Below are 21625 nucleotides of genomic sequence, written 5' to 3' on the forward strand. Positions count from 1 at the left end.
TAAATTATATTTTTATTAAAAAATATTAAATTGATTTTTTAAGGTTTTTTTATGTTTTTAATTTGTTAATATAAAAAATATATTTTAATATATTTTTATTTCACAGTAATATCCCCCACAAAATCTGTGAAAATTAATAATGGACGACTCACCAACCAAGTCAAGACACGAGGTCTCTCCACACAATTACTGGAAACAAATTTAATGCGTTTAGGACATGTATTTGAAGTGCAATTGCTTCCAAGAACGTAACCTTGTCCATTAGAGGAAAAACATGCATGCCCAGCTCGGTCGAGATTCCTATAAATAGTCAATGAACTCTGGTCTGTCCACATTGGCACCCTTAATTACTAAACCACTAGAGAAAGTTACAGCCACAAGGGCAATCATGTATATATAATAATTAAGAACATAAATTTACCATTTGGCAAATGTTTTTTTTTTTTTTTAATAGTGATTGATGATAATCCAGATTAATCAAGCACGTCTGCTGTTAATGTCTCCCAATTCATTTACCAAATCACACGTGCTACGCAGAATCACTTATTGACAGTCCAAAGTGCATGATGGCCGTGATTGCAGTCAGTGAGATCCTTCTGCGATGCTCTAGTTTCACTCAACTACTAATTATAACGCACAGAATCAGAATTATTATTCACCCCAATGTTATAATACGTACTTATCATCAACTAATCAGTGGTTTATGAGATAATACATTATATAGTTAGTGTAATAAGACACGATAAGATACTGCCATAGAATTAATTAAGAAAAAGGGGAACAAGAGGTGGGGTTCGGAGGTTTTTATAATTTAGAGAGGTTATTCTACGTGGGAAACTGGAGCTAGCTACAGCTAGTCTCGAAGAAGAGGAGTTGGATTTGGAATTGGGTTTGGACGTGGTATGCTGCTACATTCAATTAATAGATATATTGTGATTATAAATGCTTTGTTTTTTCAACATTCTCTACCACTTCAAGGCGACGGCATTCACTCGCCGGCTTCTCTCAGTCACCAAAAATATCCGTATCCTGAAAAGCAAAGAAGTTCCATTTTCAAGTTTTGGGATTGGAGGAATCTTTTTCATTCTCTCCCTCTCTACTTTATACTATAATAACAAAAAAAAGCTTGAGAGAGAACCGAAGAGGCCACCGAAAAACATGGGACACCTTATCATGAAAGCAAGAAAAAAAACGACCCGATTAGACGGGCCAACCCACACGCATATACACACAGTTACTCACACACCCACACGCTCGATCGATCACACATGGTCTCTCTCCCTCTGTGTTAAATTTGTGTGTGCCTCGTTCTTTCTTTTAAAAATGGAAATCATAAGTCAACCTCCCCTAATGATTTGGTCTTGGGTTCTTCTAAGCACCACCTCATATCCCACTTTCCTTAGCATCCTCTATATAATTACCACTCCCTATCATTCAGTCCTTCGCCATGGGAAGCATGAAGGTGCATCAGTTGGCACGTGGATTTTGGGAGCACGAACCCTTTCTTACGCTGGGTTTCAAGCGTTTACGCCCTCTCGCTCCCAAGCTGGCCAACACAGATCATGGTGCTGCCTCTTTCGATCTCAAGAGCTTCATTAGACCCGACAGTGGCCCTAGAAATCTTGCCTCTTCTGATGAGAAGAAAGATTCCCCTCAGGTACTGATCATTCTTATCTAGCTAGCTAATACTATCTTTTTTTAATTACTTCTGCTTGAATTGATCTGTGCTATCTTCATTACTCCAAACATCGAATTAAATTACACTACACATGTACCGTAACATATGGATAGTAGCCGCGCATGAATTTTCAAAGAAAAACGTCAAAAAAAAGAAAGAAGAAAAGATAACTAGAAAAGCATTTTTAGGTAGCCGCACATGAATTTTCAAAGAAAAACGTCAAAAAAAGAGGAGGAAAAGATAACTAGAAAAGCATTTTTAGGTCAAGCACGGTGGTTTTCTTACCTAAGTATTAAAAATTCGGATGCATATAGGGGGAGACGCACCCGGGAGGGACACGTTGGAACCCAACGCAAGAGCAGATAGGTATACTAGAGATGTTGTATAGGGGAGGAATGAGAACTCCCAATGGGCAACAAATAGAAGATATCACTGCACAACTAAGCAGATACGGCAAGATTGAAGGGAAGAATGTTTTTTACTGGTTCCAAAATCACAAAGCCCGCGAGAGGCAAAAACAGAAGAGGAACAGCCTTGGTTTAAGCCATAGTCCGAGAACCCCATCTCCCGTTACCATTATATCTTTGGATACTAGGGTATGTCTCAGCAGCCATAAAGACTTAATTCTTAATTTATTCACGCTGATAAACGAAGCTTTGAATGTTTTGCGCTTAGTTTATATTTAATACTCTTATTTTTGAACAGGGAGAGGTGGAGAGAGAGGAGGACAGTCCGTACAAAAGAAAGTGTAGGAGCTGGACGTTTGAGTGCTTGGAATTAGAGGACAGCAGGTCATGTAGAGAGAAGGGAGATAGAACTCTCGAGCTTTTCCCATTGCACCCGGAAGGCAGATGAAGGGGTTGTAAAGAAATAAATAAATAAATCCCATTCAACTTTGTTAATTTCATTGTGATGATCTGCCTTGACGTGCTTTTCTTTCTTTAGTTTCTTTCTTTGTTTCGAGAAAGAAGAAAGGCATTGTCTCTTTGTACTCTATTTTCTGACTTGGAACCAAAGCTCCTTGTCACTCTTTATTCGGTCTCTTCTTGTAGATGTGTGTGGATCGTTTCGACTAGGGAAACTTTGCTGAGAAAAGATTTTAGGTTAAAAGGAGTAACCTGTGGACACTGAAGTCCACGCACCTAGTTCCAGCCTGCTACCTGCTTCATATTTTTAAGTTTCAATTTTCAAATAGGAAAGGAGATGTGTCTTCTGCCACCGATACCGAGAAAGAAAATGATATGTTGCACTACTTAGAAGACTTTCATAAAGTAGCGTATCAACTATCAGGAGTCATGAAAGTTTTTATCTTTATTTTGCTGACAGTGATTGACATGCATTTTCCCAAGAAAAAAAATATAACTCACTGTTATGTGGGGCTCCTCATCAACCTTATTGCTTCTTCTTTTTTTGGTGAAAAAGATATTATTGATTGGGGGGGGAACCAAACCATGCCAGAAATATGTGGAGGGAAAGATGATCACTACTGCATATAAAATGTGAACGAGTGAGAGTAGTTAATTTCTCTTTAATAGAAGTGGTCCTCATCAGGAGATCTCCAATGGCTAAAAAATGGTATTTTTCTAGTTTCAATTTCGGAGAGAAATGAGATAGGAAGAAAAAAGAAGAAGTAGCGTTACTCTTATGCATATGGAAAAATACTACTAGATATATATATTATAAGAAAAACAATACTGACTAAATTTTTACTTCATCCAAATTAGAGCATGACAGACGAAAAATAAGTATTATCTTCCACCAAATGTTAATGCCATCTCTGAGTATTTATCGCAAGTGCAATATCCTTAATTTAAGTAAAATTATGGGTGATTGGAAAAAATCCATAAAAACAAATTGTCAAAATTACACAGTATATATCATGGATAATAAAAAAAACCTAGGATTGAGGTTAAAATTACAACCCCAGTACCATAAAGGAATAGAGAGAATCTATGAAATTTTATAAAAATCTGAATAATAGTTTGAATCTTCAAATAAAGATAAATTATACATTTTTATTTATATTAGTTCTAGATCTAAATTTTTTTTATATATAGTAAAAAGATTCATATTTAAAACTTATCTAGCTAATAGAATTCATGTAGCATTATGAATCCTAACTAGTAAAATCATAGTTAAATTGAAATTTCTAGTCTAAATAAGAAAAAAGAATCTAAATACAATAATGTAAATAAAAACAATCTCACATATTAACTTTTGACCATTATTTGAAGGTCTCACGGTCTTTGATGATTATGAAATTTTAACTTTATAAAAAAAGGGCCTTTAGTATCTTCAGTCAAAGTTCGAACCCAATGAAACTATCGTATAAAAAATTATATTTATTTTATTAAATTACACCTCAAACTCCCCTCAAACTTCTCAAAATGTAAAAAGTCTTAACAATTAAGTAAACAATAGAAACAAACATTATTATGCCAATAGTAATGAAGAAAGTGCCTCATGTCAATCCCCTCTACTTCTAAAAAACTTGCCCCTAGTTAACAGTTAGAAATTGAACTCGATTACTTTGAATTAATAGATACTTCAAATACAAAATTGTAACCAACCTATTCACGAAGTAAAATATCTTTGACCTATAAATTTCAAAATTTAATTTATGGTGTATACATGCTAAAGAAAAATATATATTTAGTCTTATACTTTTTATTTTTATGAAGTCCACTTGTAGTTCGTACCATATTCTTTTACTTTAAACTTGAGTTCATTATCATATATGACCTCTAATACTTTAACCATTATATGCAATGGAATGCCAAGATAATCTTCCATAGTATCTGATGTAGCTAGGCTTGCAATAACAGGTGACTTTAGATAGCAAAGTGCGAGTTTCCCACAACTAGATAAGGATCTGCCCAGACAGATTACGAGGATGATTTAGCATATGTATTTATAGATAGTGAAATAAGTTTAAGCTCGAGAAGATGTCTGATCACTCCATATTAAAATAATAGATTAAAAAGGACTATAACTTATAATCCGATCGTTGGATTGCATTCAAATTTTTATAGGAATTTTCGAAGGCTGTTTTTCATATAATATTTACTCTAAACTTAACATATACATAAATTTAATTAAATATCATGAGATGAAAATTATGAATTCCACCTAGCATAAAAAAAAAAAAAAACTATACAGTTTCGACCACAAGATCACTATGACAATGGTATATCTTACATTCATGTACTATGCTAAACCTTAATAGTTTCACTTCTTTTGAATTATTCCTTTTCAATTACAAGCTTCATCATTATGACTAAAATTCTCTAACACAGTTTCCATTATTATACTCATCTAAATATCAATTATCTGTTGCCAACATGACTAACTTATTTTTACACCATCAGTCTTTGCTAGTATGACTAACTTAATTTTAAATGTTTATTCTCTACTAGTACAGTTAACTTAAACATATATATAATTAGTCTTCATACATACAGTTAGCTTTAATACATAAATAATTAGTCGTTGTCTAAGCTGTTGACTTTAACACATAATGATTAGCAAACAACCAACTTTAACATATAATGATTAGTTTTCTTTCAAATGGCCAACCTTAATGTATAATGATTAATTTACGTCTAAACAATTGACTTTTTTTTAACACAATTTTATAATTTTACGTCAAAATTTATTTCACTTGTGTAAATAAATTTTAATAAAAATGTATCTTTAAGTAAAAAAAATTAAGGTGACGAGCACCTACCTAGCTCTCTAGTAGTATGAGCTCCCTCGACTGTTAGTCCAATCTTGAATGTTCCTTCTTATTTGTAAAGAAACATCTTTAATTAGTATCCAATTCATTCCAATCCATTATGCATATCTATTCAAACACATTATTACTCTTTTCATATTACTGATCTGTATTTCAAATATAATTTCACAATTTCTTTCATATTTCCAATTTGCATTTGGCATACAATCTCCTTTCTTTACTAACAGTTTGCATTTAACATATATATTTTTTATTTTCTTATTTTTTTTCCATTATATGACCATAATCAATACATTTTTAGCAATCCACATCACATGATTCTTTATCAAGCTTAAACATTCTCAGCTTCATTAATACATGAAAAAATCACACAATTTAGACAAATTTCTAAATTCTCCTCATATATCTAATCATGGCCAGCCACTTATGATTTTTATTTTCTTAAATTAGTTTTAAATTTCTCACATTAGACCTTCATCCATGTGTTCACAATCCTGATTTGATATAAATTTACACAATTTGGCATTTTCATTAAAGTTTATATAAACCCTAAAAATTCAAAAATCAAGGATTTTCAATATTGCATTATAATTCAAGAAAATAAGTGCATTTATTGTAAAATGAGCATCTTACCAAATAACCCAACTAAATGATTATTTTGCAATAATTCCCGGTGATCCCTCTTCCTCATTTAATTTGTACATTTCCTCTCTCCAATTCTCTTAGCTCCCAAATCGTTCTCTTTCTTACTTTATTTTATTTTTAATTTGATTTGATTACTCTAGTAAGAATTACTTAGTTATCACTTTCCATGCCATAATATTTGAGAGAAATGGAGAAAAAAAGAGTTTTTGAGTTTTCTTCCTCTAAAAATGGTGAGGGCTTCATCATAACAGAGGGAGGGAGACTTTGCTTTATTTATGAAAATGCTACTCTTAAATTGTTCCACATATTATTCTTTTGTCAAATATTCAGTCGTCGATACTGTTTACATACCAAATAAATTTTTATTTCATCTAAGTTTTTACGCTAATTTATTGAGAATTTTCACCTCTAATCATAAAGATATTTCTCTTAATATATTGTTTTTTGGTTTGGAATTATACTACTTAACATGAGGTTTGCGCATCTAGCTTTAAGATTCCTAACTAGTAAAATCTTAATTAAATTGAAAGTTTTAATCTAAATATTAAATAAAATTCAAATACACAACAAGTTAAATAAAAACAATACCACATAATAAATATTGAACCTTATTTAAAGGTTTTCTCAATCTCTAATCAAATAAAAAATAAAAAAGTAAACTTTTTTATTAGATTATACCTTACTCTTCTCAAACTCCTTGAAACCTAGAACAATTACCAAAATAATATAATAAATATTATAATGCCAAGAATAATGAAGAAAGTACCCCAGGTTACAAAGATCCAATTTTTAATATTTGTCAAAATTATAACCATTAATTCGTATCTTAGGCTTAACGAATCTGACTAAAAATAAAGAAATGAATACAAGAAGATCCAAATCTGTAATGTTGATAATTAGCAAGACTACATGATAGAGATGAGACTTGTAGGTGTATAGCCTAAGTACATAATTCTATCATGGAATGCAAGTTACATCTAACTATCAATGATGAGCTTTATATAAAGAGCACAGCACCTTCCCCTCCATGGGTTTTGCTCAAGGATGATGCCCCGTATTATTAATTATATAAACATTAGCACCAAAAAAGAAAAACATGGGATTGGGCCACCAAGGAGGTCGTTCTGGGCTTTTACTTTGGCATTAAGGCCGATCTGAATAATTTCGGCTAAGTTCATAGCTCTTAATTAGTTGGTTTTTTGGGCTTTTTAGTCACCATACCGAAATGAGACCAAAATTAGAGATCTCTGGTCCATTGGGCTGGATCAAATTTTTTAAGGTATTTATTTCGTAGCGGTAAAAAAATAAAATTATTGCGGGTAAAAAGACTTACGCGGGGGATCGAAAGTATTAATAGGGTGCCCAGCCGTGTCGTCCCGTGCGCTAAATTGTTACGTAACATACCTGACTTTATTAATCATCATCAAGATGGATTCGTTATAACCGTTCAAACAAACCCCAGTCAAGGGGCCACGACATGATCGAACGGCCAACAATTAAAGTCTCTCTGATAACGAAACTAGGGCTCTTTCTCCTGATAATCTCACTATATAAACTGCACCAGTCACTGCTTCACCGGTGCGGTGCAGTTTGTTCTGCCCTCCCACCTAAAAAAATCCCAAAAAAATTCTCCTTTTCTCCGTCGTATCCCGCTCGGTTCCCATCCGATGAATCTATCCCTCTCTACCTATCCCTCTCCTCCCCAAATTTACTTGTTTTAGGTCTTAAATTTCAAGTTTAGAATCCTATGTATTTTTTTCGATATCTAGATTTTAATTTAATAATAGCAAGAGGAGAGGGAAATAAAAAGTTCACAAAAGAAGAAAAAATTGAAAATATTTGAAGGATCTAGAAGGCCTGTGTGCTATTTTTTTATTTATTATTATTTGAGATGGCTCAGATTCAGGTGCATCAAGCAGCGGCTCCAGTACCTGGATCCAACGGAGTGGCTGCGGGACCTGGAGCGATCCAGTTTGTGCCGACTTCGCTTTATGTTGGAGATCTTGACTTCAACGTGACTGATTCGCAGCTTTACGATCTGTTTAATCAGGTCGGTCAGGTGGTTTCGGTTAGGGTCTGTAGGGATTTGAGCACCAGGCGATCACTTGGCTATGGTTATGTTAACTACAGCAACCCTCAGGATGGTTAGCATTTTCCCTGAACTAATATTTTTTTAATTGCATTTCTTATTGTAAATTTGAGTTTACATTACTGAAAAATGTGAATGCGTAAGATATTTAAGCTGCTGATGTGGTTTAATTAATCATCTAGATGAAGATTGTCGAATGTAACAGAATAATTAATTTTTATTGAAAAATTCAAATTTGTATTAAATAAAACTGGATATGGTATTGTTTTTTTTTTTTTGTAACGTCAACCATGTATCCAGTGTAACCTAGGGATTGACGAGTCCGTGTAATGCCCTAGACTCTATTACTCCTTCTGTCATGCTTAAAAAATATCCGTTATCATTTAGAAATATTCTTTAAGAAAGAGTGGGAATTTTTCTGTGCGGTATTTGCTAATGATACAGTACCATAGATGAAGTTACGTTGAGGGACCATGCGGAGAAGATAAGTCTTAGGAAGATATGTTCTAAAGCCCATTAACTTTAGGTTAAGTAGGAACCCGTGCGAGTTTTTAAACTTATATGGATTGGGTAGAGTGAGACTACATAGCCTGGAGGACTTTTGGTACCAGGAGTGATCAATTTAATTTCACTCACTAAATCATTGCATAAATTTTCTTTCTCCTTTGGATCTATTATGATTTGCGGAGACTCTGGATCAACTACCTTTTGCTATGCTACTAATACCTGTACTTGCTCTGCCATTTTGTGACCTTCAATTTTTTATGCTCACAATTGAGCTAGTGGAGAGATCAAGTAAGATTTTAATTTCAGAGTCACAACTGGTTGGATCAAATGGGTGAGATTTTATAGGATTGTGATCAGAATTTTGAACCGTAAAGGAATAGCATGTACATAAACTATAATCCATGTATGGGAGTTAGGATGTGGCTTTAGTAATACACATTAAACCTACTTGCTCCCTCAATCTTGCCCATTCCCAGGGATGCAAAGGTTTCACATCTGAGAATGTGAATCAAGAGTGTAAAGATAGAAAGGGAAGACCCGTCCATAATATACAGAAGGTGAAGGCGGTAGCAATTGATTTGAATTTTGTGTAGGATGATTTGGTCATGTAATATAGGCCCCTAGCTTTTGAAGTGATTTAGCATTCAAGTGGCTTTTCCATGTATGTGGTAATTCGAAAATCATATTATAGAAGTTTGTTGGGCTATTAGTCTTTATTAAAGAAACATATGCAAGGTATCACTAGTCAGTAGCTATGTTGACAGCTCACTTCCACACTTGCTTTAGGCCATGTTTGTTTTTCAAAAAGTAGTTTCCGGAAAATTATTTTTCAAATTTTCCTGTGTTTGTTTGCGATTAGAAAAGTTGGTCAACGGAAAACACTTTCTAGTAAAAGAAAAATTTGGCTTGGTTTTCAGGAAAGTGTTTTCCTGGAAAATTTGGGCGGAAAATACTTTCCGGAAGTTGTGAAAAATTTAAAAATATCATTATTTGCTGATTATATCAAATTTGATCCTCAAACTTTTGATTGCTATATATATTTCGTTTTGAATATTTATTTTTCAATTTTATCTCTTAAAATTTTATTTTTATATTAACTTTGGTCATTGTATTTATAATTGCTATTTGCTTTTTCCTTATCATTTTTTTATTGAAATTTTTTATCTATCAAATTTGGTCCTTGTTCTTTTGATTGTTACTTATTTTATTTGAAATAATTTATGAAATATTGATTATTATTATTTTAATTTCTTCATCTTTCATTTTTTTTTTAATTTTTTAGATTTGATCTATATTATTTTGATTATTATTTATTTTATTTGAGATAATTTATGAAATTATATTTTTTTTTCAATTTCATTCTTATTCAACTTTTTAATTTGTAAGATTTGTTCCTCATTATTTTAATAAACTTGAAAAAAATAAATTATTTTTCAGCTCATTTTCTATGACATAATCAAACACTATAAAATGTTTTCCAACTTATTTTTCATTACACTACCAAGCATCGGAAAATACTTTCTCGGAATTCACTTTCCAAAAAAAAATTACTTTCCAGCAAACAAACGGGCCTTAATGACACTAACACTTTACTTGAAGCTCATGGTTGTCTTACTTTTGTTCTTCACTGCACATGCTTATTATATATTTACTCATCCGCAGCTGCAAGGGCATTGGATGTCTTAAACTTCACTCCACTCAATAACAAGCCTATCAGGATCATGTATTCACATCGGGACCCAAGTATTCGTAAGAGTGGCATGGCGAATATATTTATCAAGGTATTCACTTTCACTGTTCTGTTTGACTTCTATTTCTTTTGTCTCTTTTAAGGTAGCCGATGGTTATTTTGGTTGCCTGGAATTCAAATCTTTTCATTATGGCTTTGTATTGATCCTTTTTATACTTCTGTGGTAATACATTCTGAAAACAAAACTGCCTTGGAGCTGCATGGGCTTCTGTTCTTGCCTATTCTTTTGTGATGCCTTAGGCTAACCCTGACCTTATATTCTGCTTTGCATTTTGGGGACTTCAGAATCTGGACAAGACTATTGATCACAAAGCTTTACACGACACATTTTCTTCATTCGGTAATATTCTTTCTTGCAAAGTCGCTACTGATGCTTCTGGCCAGTCCAAGGGCTATGGTTTTGTACAATTTGACAGTGAGGAGGCTGCTCAAAATGCAATAGATAAATTGAATGGCATGCTGATTAATGATAAACAAGTGTATGTTGGACACTTTCTGCGCAAACAGGAAAGAGATAGTGCTCTAAGTAACATCAAATTCAACAACATTTATGTGAAAAATCTTGCTGAATCCACAACAGACGAAGACTTGAAGAGTATTTTTGGTGAACATGGAGCAATTACTAGTGCTGTAGTGATGAGGGATGCAGATGGAAAATCAAAATGTTTTGGATTTGTCAACTTTGAAAATGTAAATGATGCTGCCAAAGCTGCTGAGGCTCTTAACGGCAAGAAATTTGATGATAAGGAGTGGTATGTTGGAAAAGCCCAAAAAAAATCTGAAAGAGAGCTTGAATTGAAAGGGCGATTTGAGCAGAGCATGGAGTCTGTTGAAAAATACCAAGCCGTGAATTTGTATATCAAGAATCTGGACGATAGCGTTAATGATGAAAAACTCAAGGAATTGTTCTCTGACTTTGGCACTATTACTTCGTGCAAGGTATGTAAATACTACACATATATGAAGGAAATCAGCCCTGCACAATTTCTTCTTCCCACGGATGTTAACATTCAAGCATTTTTCACTTTTCAAATTTTACAGGTTATGCGCGACCCTAGTGGTATTAGCAGAGGTTCTGGATTTGTTGCGTTCTCAACTCCTGAAGAAGCATCTAGAGCTGTAAGTTATGAGCTTCATGGCTGCCACACTGTAATCTAAGTTCATACTCGTCTTTATTGTTTTTGTTTTGATACAGCTTGCGGAGATGAATGGAAAAATCGTTGTTAGCAAACCCCTGTATGTTGCCCCTGCTCAACGGAAGGAAGAGAGAAGAGCAAGGCTACAGGTACTATTTTGGGTGCAAATGGATAAATGTGCTTGATGAAAATATTTTATTATTTCATATTTGATACTATAAAAAAATTGATGTTTTATCCTAATTACAAAAGTGGGGAAGTAATAAATAATCTGGTAAGACCGGGATTCGAATCACAAGAAAGTGAACTATAGAAATTACAAATAATATATATATATAAAATAAAATAAAGAATTTATGAGAATTTTACGAGATATTGATGTAAGGATTAAACAAGGATAAAAAATTGTCAAGGTTAGAAGATCCACTAATGGTATTTCAAATAAATATAGTATAAATTCTTTTTATTATTTAACTGGAAACCACACAAAAAATATCAAATCGAATTATAAATTGTTAACATGATTACATTAGTTATTTTATTTGACTAATGCTAATGCTTGCAAATGTTGTCAGGCATTCATGATTTTAATTTATGTTAACAATAAATAAAGTTTTTTTCATAGCATAATTGTCGGTTAAACCATACAGTAAGCTATGAAAGGGTCATGCATTTATTGTACCAAGGGTTATACAACATAAATCTAGATTAATCATTTAACAAGCAAAGTATTAAAAGTGAATAAGATAACAAATACAAAACATGTTATTATCAAACATTAAAGTCCATGTTAAGTTTGCACTATACTTATTCTTACACCATTAGTGAAATATTTTTACATTTACATAATAAACTTAACTAAACATGATGAAAGAGAAACAAACATAAATAAACAAGATAATAACATAAATAAGATATAAATTAACTAAGTAACTGAAAAGCATAAACAAGATATTAATATAACATAAAATAAACTTGAACATTACAAAATAAAATAAAAAAACAAACAAGAATATGATCTTGATCTGAACACCAAGATGTCTAAATGTATGGTAAATGTCTCACTTTATAGGCTAAAATTTAAAAATATTGATTTGATGACTAATTATTGAGTGGGTGACGACCTTTTGACTTGGTGACAAACTTTATCTTATTGTCTGAACAAAATGTCATTGCTAACATCAGAATTTGAATAGATAGTCTTTATGAAAGTTCTGAGAATTATCTTAGCTTTCCAACAAATTAAGAATGAGCTCATTTGAACTTCTAGAACTCGAGATATAGGTTGGAACATTGAATAATGTCTAGATTTCATGATAAATTTTGACCTTTTTTTTTTTTTTTTTTTTAATTTTTTTTTTTACAATTTAAACTTGAAAACGCCTGTCTTTGAAACTTAGATTTTTAATAAAAGTTTTAGATATATGTCTTACCTTTTCATCCATATAAACCAGATCTAAATTCAAGTTCTACAGCTTCAGTTATGATTCAATAACTGAATAGTGTTCCAGTTTGAATTAAATCAATATATTTTTTTTAAGCTTAACCCTCTCTGTCTTTTCACTTTCAATAGTTAAACATATTAATCAATTATTTAAATTGTAAGATATGTCTACATTCAAAATGAGTATTTATCATAGATTAAAAATATTTTATGTTATCGAACTTGTTATTATAAAACATGCTTAAATTAATGAATTTAATGCATTTTTAAGTACTAATCATACCCTCAACCAGCTTATTATTAGTCCATATTAATCAAAGCGTTAAAACAATTTGTGATATTCATCATTCAACTTCCATTAATCTATCTAAATAAACAAACGCTCATTAAATTTATATATTTGCTTCATGCTTATTAAATAAGATATTAATAAACCTTTCTTTTGTACTCAATATATCAACATATTGTTATAGGGTTTTACTTGGAAGAAAACAAAATTTTATTCTAATGTTTAAGATTAACTTTCTTGGGCTGGGATTATTATCTTTAATTATATATTATCCCTTTCCTTTAATTGTTATCTTTAACAAAAGAACATAAATAATGTAATAATCCAATGTGCAACCCATAATCATATGTTAAAATGTGAAAATGAAGGTTTTTTAAAATACTTGTTAAATGAATATACAAACAGAATCAAGTGATAACAATGCGAGAGTTTGTTAACCTGAATATTTCAAGAAGTGTTATGATAGACCTTGATAAGAATGTTTACTAAGATGCGTCTTAAGAGTCAATAGAATTTCTCCTTACTCTATCATCCTAATAACAGTTTTGTCCAATGGTTTTAATAACAATAAAAAGTTTTTTTTTTTAACTTACGACTACTATCCTTTCCCCAAATCAAAATGAGACATTGTCCTTAATTTTCTAAGGTAGAGTATATAAGACATTACCTAAAGCAACGACTACTGACAAGTCTGAAATACACTTAAACAAATATAAAAGATAACAAGATACAAAAATATTATGCTATTAATAAAACAAAAAAACACAAGCCGTTTTAAAAAGACTGAGAGGGCTAAGCTAAAAAAAGAGATGTTGGTTCAATACTGAAATACTATTAAGTTATTGGATCGTAACTGTATCTGTAAAATTTGGATTTAGGTCTGATTTATATGGATGAAAAGTTAAAACATAGACCAAAAACTTTCATTAAGAGTCTAAGATTCAAAACGGCTGTTTTCAAGTTTAAATTGTAGTAACAAAAGAGAAGTTAGAATCTGTTCTGCAACCCAGACACTGTTTAATGTTCAACCCATATTTTGAGTTCTAGAAGTCCAAATTAGCTCATTCTTGTTTTGTTGGAAAGCTGAGACAATTTCCAGAACTTTCATGAAGATTATTTGTTCAAATTTTGATGTTAGTAATGACATTTTGTTCAGAAAATAAGATAAGGATTGTTATCAAGTCATGAGGTCGAGGTCGCCACCCACTCAATAATTAGTCATCAAATCAATAATTCTAAATTTTAGCCTATAAAATGAGGCATTTACCATACATTTAGACATCTTGGTGTTCAGAACATATTTTTACTTTCTTTCTTTGTATTTTGTAATTTTCAAGTTTTATTTTATGTTATATTAATCTCTTGTTTATGCTTTTCCTTTTCTTTTATAGTTAAATTATATCTTATTTATATTTATATTTTGTTTATTTATGTTTCTCTCTTTTATTATATTTAGTTAAGTTTATTATGTCAAGAAAAAAAGGTTACACTGGTGTAAGAATAAGTATTGTGCAAGCTCAACATGGACTTTAATGTTTGATACTAACATGTTTTGTATTAGTTATCTTATTCACTCTTAATACTTTGCTTGTTAAATGGTTAATCTAGATTTATGTTGTATAACTCTTGGTACAATAAATGCTTGACCCTTTCATAGTCTACTGTATGGTTTAACATCATGAATACCTGACAACATTTACAATTATTAGCATTATTCAAATAAGGTAACTAATGTAATCATGTTAATAATTTATAATTCGATTTGAACCTCCTTTGAGTTTAAGATAACTAATGTTTCCAGTAGAGTAATAAAAATAGTTTACTATATTTATTTGAAATATCATTAGTTGATCCTCTAACATTTACAATTGTTTTATTCTTATTTAATCATTACATCAATATCTCATAAACTCTTAAGGTGAACTATATAAATTACAAATAATATATATATATATATATATATATATTATATTATTTGTAATTTATATAGTTCATCTCTATGTGGTTCAACCGCAGTCTTACCGGGTTATTTATTACTTCAACACTCATGTACTTGGGATAAGACATCAATCTTTTGATCGTGTCAAGTTTTTGGCGTCGTTGCCAGGGAGGTAAGTTTCTATATAAATTATATATTTTATTTTATTTTTCTTTTCACTTTTATTGTTTTTCTAATTTTATTTTCTTTATTTCAACTTGAAAATGACCGTTTTGAATCTTAGATTTTTAATGAAAGTTTTAGGCCTATGTCTTAACTTTCCATCCATATAAACAAACCTAAATCCAAATTATACAACTCCAGTTATGATCCAATAATCGAATAGTGTTATAGTTTGAATTGAATCAACATCTTTTTTTTAAGCTTAGCCCTTTGTCTTTTCACTTAAAGCAGTTAAACATATCAATCAATCATTTATCCAGTCACATTGAATTCATATTATTTCTAAGGTAAGTGTATGAACTTTCAAAGGCATTTTTACTTGATACCTACTATTTACTGTATTTTTTATTGTACATTTGTACTTTTACCAACTTTAACTTTTCATTCTAAACTTTTCTTCCTGAAAGATATTTATATATCTAGTCTTTCCAACCAGTTCCATAGTATTTCTAAAGGAGGTGTATGAACTTTCAAGTGATTGTTTCTCTAGCATATTGTGTCATTTCTTCTGGCAATACCATGGAGATGCCACCTCCTGAAAAACAATGCTATTGATGGTTATGGGATCATGATCCCTACCATTTTTTGATGCAAGCATGTTTTGTTCTTGTAGCTGTTGGGTGATATCTATGTAACATGTATGAAATCACATTCAATTGGTGGTAGGAAAAAGAGAGGTAACTATCGTGGTTTATTTTCTATTGGAACATGTGATCACTTCCTTTCTGTTAAATGCTATTGATGCATGTTCAATGTTACTGTGGTTGTTTGTGATTTTGTTGCTAACTTGTCTTGTTTCTTACAGGCACAATTTTCTCAAATGAGGCCAGTTGCCATGGCACCTTCAGTTGCTCCTCGTATGCAAGTGTATCCTCCTGGGGCTCCCGGTCTTGGTCAGCAATTTCTATATGGGCAAGGACCTCCAGCAATGATTCCTCAGGTATTCATTTGATTCTAGTCAATGTCTATGGCTATGGAATGATTGTTCGTTATTCTTCTTCTTCTTCTTCTTCTTCATGCTTTAGCAGATCATGAAGAAGAAGGAGAATGAACTATCGTTCTATAGCCATAGAGAACCAAATGAATAGCAAATGATCTGGCCATGATAATTCATTCTAGTCAATGTCTCTATGGCCATAGAAAGATACCGCATTCTTCATGATTGCCAGATCATTTGCTATTCATTTGGTTCTTCTAGTCAATGTCCCTATGGCTATAGAATGATAGTTCATTTTTATGTTTGAATTGTTCGTTTTATATTCAAAATGCTTTTTATCAATTTCTTATAACCCTTTCAGTTTTGATCTTTTGGAACTATATGAATATATTTGAAATCCCTGCCTGCCTCATTATGGGATTTACACCATTCCTCCAGTATATGCATTTGCAGTGGCTTTCCAGGCCAGCATGTTCATATATTTCAAAATGAGGTGTACTTATTGTAGTTGTTGGAAGGTGGTCTTGTCAGGCATGTAATGCCATCAACAATTAACACAAGGCAAAACCCCAAAATGTATCCGTGTTTTTGTCAAAAAATTTTCCTACCTCTAATATTTTAATTCTGTCAATCAACCCTTTTGTTCTCATACCACATTTAATTAACCCTTGTAGCTAACTTTTATCATTTCTCCTCCATCAACTATGATCATGTGGCAATAAGTGGGGTCAGAGTGCTGTTGTAGCTAGAAATTCTCAAATCTTAAGCTAATTATAACATGGCAAAAAACAAAACCAAAAATAGAATGCGCGTAAAAAAAGAAAAGGAAAGGTTTAACACACTCAGAAATTGCAACAAGAACAACATAAAAAATTTCTGGAACCTGCAATTGAGATCAACTCAAACCCAGAAATTGGGCTCTTAAAACTGAAGCTTTAGTGGAATCAAATGAAGAATTAGAAGCATGAATTTAAGGCGAGGGTCTTTTGAATTAGAAAGAGTTATAGTTATCATTCTACTGCCTCCTCCAAATCAAGCATTATTTCAAGTCCCCTTATTCAAGATCCCTAGCAACTACAAAAATCATTTACATAAGCAAATTGTGTCCAAAAAAAAACATAAAGAGTGAGGTGTGATGCAATAGATGGTTGTGATGAAGAGGACCGGCACATAGTTTTTTGTGGAAGGAGATTCCAGTTTTAACGGATCTTTTACTATCATTAATTTTACTTTTATCATCATCATTATTATTTACTGCTAGGAAAGAGATCAAATTAATCTAAAAAAAGAATGACACAATTTACAGCGGAGGATAACCTTTTTACATTCTATAACTACCTCAATAAAAGAAGATATATATAAACAAAAAATTATATATAAATTATATTCCTTGCTGTTTCTGGGATTGTAATTTGAAAGGTTTTTTTTTTTTTTTTTCAAAGTAGGTGATTTATTTTTACATCAGCGTTCCAGCTCCACCTCTGTTGAGAGGTGACAGAAGAAGCTAAAGGGTCGCTTGAATGTGTTCTTGATGACACAAGGGTTAACTTATCAAATTAATTAGAAATGAATAATTAATATGAACACAAAATTAAATTTAGGGGTTTTGCCATGACATAATCAGAAAGAAAATGTCATGTGTTGAGGTGTGAATATGCACTCACAAAATGCAGACATATTTGGTAGATGTTTTGAGTTTTTAGTACTGATTCATTAAACATTGTGCGATGTCCCTTATTCATTTTTTTAAATCAAATGTATATTTGTACATTTCATGAGGTTCTAATAACTCCTGTGCCAGCCTGTGACTGTTGTGGTCTATAGTTTTTGCATAAACTGGGATGGACTTTGTAAAGAATCCGGCAAGTTAGTTGGCTTGGAATTCATATTATTGAGACTTGAAGCAGTTCCAAATGTTAATGATATGAATTCGTTGCAGCTTGAGCATCTGAGATGTGATTGTTTCTCTTTCTATTTCTTTGGTTCCGTCCTCAATTCTGAAGTTGATCCGGGGCATTGATATGAACCTAGATGCAGAATATTATTGCGTGTTTACTTTTCATTTGAAACACATAATGAGCAATTATGGTTGATTGTTAGGCTGGATTTGGCTATCAACAGCAACTTGTACCTGGAATGAGGCCTGGTGGTGCTCCAATGCCAAATTTTTTTGTGCCTCTTGTTCAGCAGGGTCAGCAAGGCCAGCGCCCTGGAGGGCGACGTGGAGGTGGCCCTGTACAACAGACCCAGCAGCCAGTCCCACTCATGCAGCAACAGGTGAGTAGAAGATATTTTTAACTCATCATGTTCATTTTGATCCCATGTTCTTTGTGTTAAATGCGTTATCCTATTTGTTTGTTCCAGATGCTTCCCAGGGGACGCTTCTATCGTTACCCATCTGGTCGTAACATGCCAGATGTTCCGATGCCAGGTGTTGCTGGTGGCATGCTTTCAGTTCCTTATGACATGGGTGTCGTGCCAATACGAGATGCTGCTGGCGGACAGCCCATGCCCATTACTGCTTTGGCTACTGCCCTTGCAAATGCAACACCTGAACAGCAAAGGACGGTGGGGTCCACATCACTTTGTCTGTCTTCACTTGTTCCAGTGATTCCCTGGGCATAGAGTCTTATCTTATTTTCTTGATTCTATTGGTTGGCAGATGCTGGGTGAGAGTCTATACCCCCTAGTGGATCAGCTGGAGCATGATTCAGCAGCCAAGGTTACAGGCATGCTTCTAGAGATGGATCAAACTGAGGTTTTGCACCTGCTCGAGTCACCAGAGGCTTTGAAGGCAAAAGTGGCAGAGGCTCTGGAGGTTCTTAGGACTGTAGCTGCTCAGCAGCAGATCAACAATCCAGCCGACCAGCTTGCCTCACTGTCTCTGAATGAAAATCTTGTTTCTTAGGCGTGTTTGGTGGATTAGGAAAGGAGTGCATCGGATTGGTTTTGCAAAAACTAGACCTAGTTTTATTGTCAGATAAGTTGCTACATTCCATCCATTGTGTGGTTTTAGGTTTAAGTAGGGTGATTGAAATTTGAAATTCCTGGTATGCAATCATTTGTTTTGTGCAAGATCCCCGGGTATTCGGTAGAACTAGATAGATTTTCCTTGTGTCTTGTTGGGGGGGTGTTTTTCGACTCATTTGCAGGTTCTACCGTGAACTCCTCTCTTTAGTTTGATTAATGCTGGCTGTGGGTTATTTGTTAATTGTGGCAGACATTTTATTTTTTTATGTTTCACTTGTCGAGTCCAGGCCTGGGAAGCATCTTACTTTGAATTATGGTATCATTGTTACCACGGCGGTTCTTAAATGGGTGTGCAGGTAGACGAGCACTGCACCATTTTCTTGAAACAAGTGAGCTCAATGCGTGGAGAGGAACCAAGAATCCCGAGGATGAAGATTATTTTTTGTTCTGTGCAGTTCTCGTATAATTGGCAGCTACGTGGTTGTGTATCTCGCAGGCCGCCCCTGCTGATGAACATTGTTTTCTCGTCCATGGCGGATCATTATGATGATGGGCAGGCCTCTGTGCTATAGCAAGAGGTTCCCACTGGTGAACTCGGTTAACTCACTGTGAGTTGGGGTCTGGTTGAAACATGGTCGCTGCATCCTGGGGTGCTTGTATTCACCATCTCTAGCTCAGTATAGTCGGCTGCCCGTCTTTATGCATGAGCCCGTGACAAACAACCACTAGAAAAACAAATTGGTGGTGGTTAATAAACATGCGCCACGCTTTGGTCCTTTTAATTTAAACAATAAATCATTAACAAACATCAGCAATGACGATAAATTTGATCAAAAGCACGCCGCCCGTGCCGTTTAACATCCTTTCTCAGACATCTCAGGACGAAGTTGCGTGGATGTCATGGAAAACCATTATGGCTTCAAATTTTGGTAAAAGAGGATTTCAAAACCGAAGATTGTGGTTTTCAAGGAACAATGCCAGAAGATCCTCGAACAAATCCTTGTGGTGGCTACTCTTTATGTTGGACAGGCTACCTAGATTTTTCCGTTGATCCTTGTGAGTCGCGACATCAATTTTTGTAGATTTTTAGAATGGTTTACTTGTTTATAAATCGTTCTCCTCTCAAAATAATGTTTGACATGCCATGAAATTAGATGAAAAGGTATTAAAATAGGACATTTTTCTACAAATCCTCAGAATATTAGGCTTTCTAAACAGTTCCATCTTCTTGAAATGGTTTTTGTTGTTACAAAACGTATCTTAAATTTTTGAGGCAGGGAGATTTTGAATATTTGTTAGAAGCGATTCTGAACTATGTTTAGATTTCGTAAGTAGGATCATATCAGGTCTTAGAATCGTGGAGAATCAGTTCAACTTGCCTTATATTTTGGATCAATTCTCTAAAATATTCCAATTTATTTTAAATCATTTTTCAACCTATTATTCTAGTATATGTTTTTTTTTCACAATATAATAGTTAAAATTCAATTTTTAAAACACTTTTTTAAATTACACTCAATCATTCACGATTTCAGACGTGAAAACAAAAGTTCCTGAAACAAAAGTTCCAGTAGGGCGTTGTGGCTCCTACTGGACTCTAGGGGCTCATAAGATAAGGGCTTGAACAATGACAAATTGGAACCTAAAGGTTGGTGCACCAAACATTCTTACCAATAGGTCTCAAATAATCAAATAAGAAGTTCTAGGGATCATGAAGAGGTAAATTGCCATTTTAAAAATATCTTACAAGAGTATAGTTTTATGCTTATGTGTAGGGAGGAATGTATAGGAAAGAAAAAAAGGAACATGAGCAATTTTATTTTTTCAAAAATGATAGATTATATTATTGTAAATAATGGCAATTTTGCCATGACAACACCAGCAACACTGCATCTCCTTTTCTCCCCGTATGAAATAACATATTATTATTGTAAATTTATAGTGCTTAACCCACCATCATCTCCAACACAACAACCATTTTAATTGATGTATTTTTTTAAGAATGGATTATTTATGTAATACACGTAATAATTGGAAGAAAGATTTCATTGAAGTAAACAACTAGATTGATTGCAACCCACGTCTAGCAATTCTAATAATGATGTACATGGCTAAGGAATAGACCAAGCAAATGACAAGTTCCTAAACAATAAGAATTATTAACATAGCAGTAACAAACAGACAAACCGAACTCTAATGGCTAAAAACACCAATAACTCTAGCAATGATCAGTTTAAATCCGAATCGAAACAAACATTCATTAGATCCCACATTCTCAAGAAC

The 21625-nt window shown here is 33.0% G+C and overlaps 2 protein-coding genes across 4 annotated transcripts; both read left to right on the forward strand.

Moving 5' to 3' along the window:
* Positions 1-1332: 1332 nt before the first annotated feature.
* LOC118035759 (WUSCHEL-related homeobox 4) lies at positions 1333-2712 on the forward strand. Its single transcript, XM_035041383.2, has 3 exons — positions 1333-1657; positions 1993-2274; positions 2384-2712. Exons 1-3 carry the CDS (start codon positions 1448-1450, stop codon positions 2531-2533), a joined length of 642 nt encoding a protein of 213 aa, XP_034897274.1. The 5' UTR covers positions 1333-1447; the 3' UTR covers positions 2534-2712.
* Positions 2713-7531: 4819 nt separating this feature from the next.
* On the forward strand, positions 7532-19583 carry LOC118035761 (polyadenylate-binding protein 2). Of its 3 annotated transcripts, none has more exons than XM_073407664.1 (9): positions 7532-8203; positions 10318-10436; positions 10691-11344; positions 11447-11524; positions 11601-11690; positions 16049-16112; positions 16241-16375; positions 18473-18649; positions 18737-18925. In XM_073407664.1, the coding sequence occupies exons 1-9, from the start codon at positions 7951-7953 to the stop codon at positions 18778-18780; spliced, it is 1614 nt and encodes a 537-aa protein (XP_073263765.1). In that variant the 5' UTR covers positions 7532-7950; the 3' UTR covers positions 18781-18925. The 3 variants fall into 3 exon arrangements, with proteins under 3 accessions (XP_073263765.1, XP_073263764.1, XP_034897282.1); XM_035041391.2 differs by lacking the exon at positions 16049-16112 and adding an exon at positions 19035-19583 and having other exon boundaries at positions 7540-8203; positions 18737-18940; XM_073407663.1 differs by lacking the exons at positions 16049-16112; positions 16241-16375 and adding an exon at positions 19035-19583 and having other exon boundaries at positions 7534-8203; positions 18737-18940.
* The last annotated feature ends 2042 nt before the right edge of the window (positions 19584-21625 follow it).

Source organism: Populus alba, chromosome 2, assembly GCF_005239225.2.
Source record: "Populus alba chromosome 2, ASM523922v2, whole genome shotgun sequence".
NCBI lineage: Eukaryota > Viridiplantae > Streptophyta > Magnoliopsida > Malpighiales > Salicaceae > Populus > Populus alba.

What these genes read in the sequence shown, in the direction of transcription:
- LOC118035761 (XM_035041391.2), top strand. Translation starts at nt 7,951, where the DNA reads ATGGCTCAGATTCAGGTGCATCAAGCAGCGGCTCCAGTACCTGGATCC. An exon ending in GCACTATTACTTCGTGCAAG is followed by an intron (nt 11,345 to 11,446) that starts GTATGTAAATAC and finishes CAAATTTTACAG; the next exon opens with GTTATGCGCGACCCTAGTGG. An exon ending in AGAGAAGAGCAAGGCTACAG is followed by an intron (nt 11,691 to 16,240) that starts GTACTATTTTGG and finishes TGTTTCTTACAG; the next exon opens with GCACAATTTTCTCAAATGAG.
- LOC118035759 (XM_035041383.2), top strand. Translation starts at nt 1,448, where the DNA reads ATGGGAAGCATGAAGGTGCATCAGTTGGCACGTGGATTTTGGGAGCAC. An exon ending in AGAAGAAAGATTCCCCTCAG is followed by an intron (nt 1,658 to 1,992) that starts GTACTGATCATT and finishes GGATGCATATAG; the next exon opens with GGGGAGACGCACCCGGGAGG. An exon ending in TTATATCTTTGGATACTAGG is followed by an intron (nt 2,275 to 2,383) that starts GTATGTCTCAGC and finishes ATTTTTGAACAG; the next exon opens with GGAGAGGTGGAGAGAGAGGA.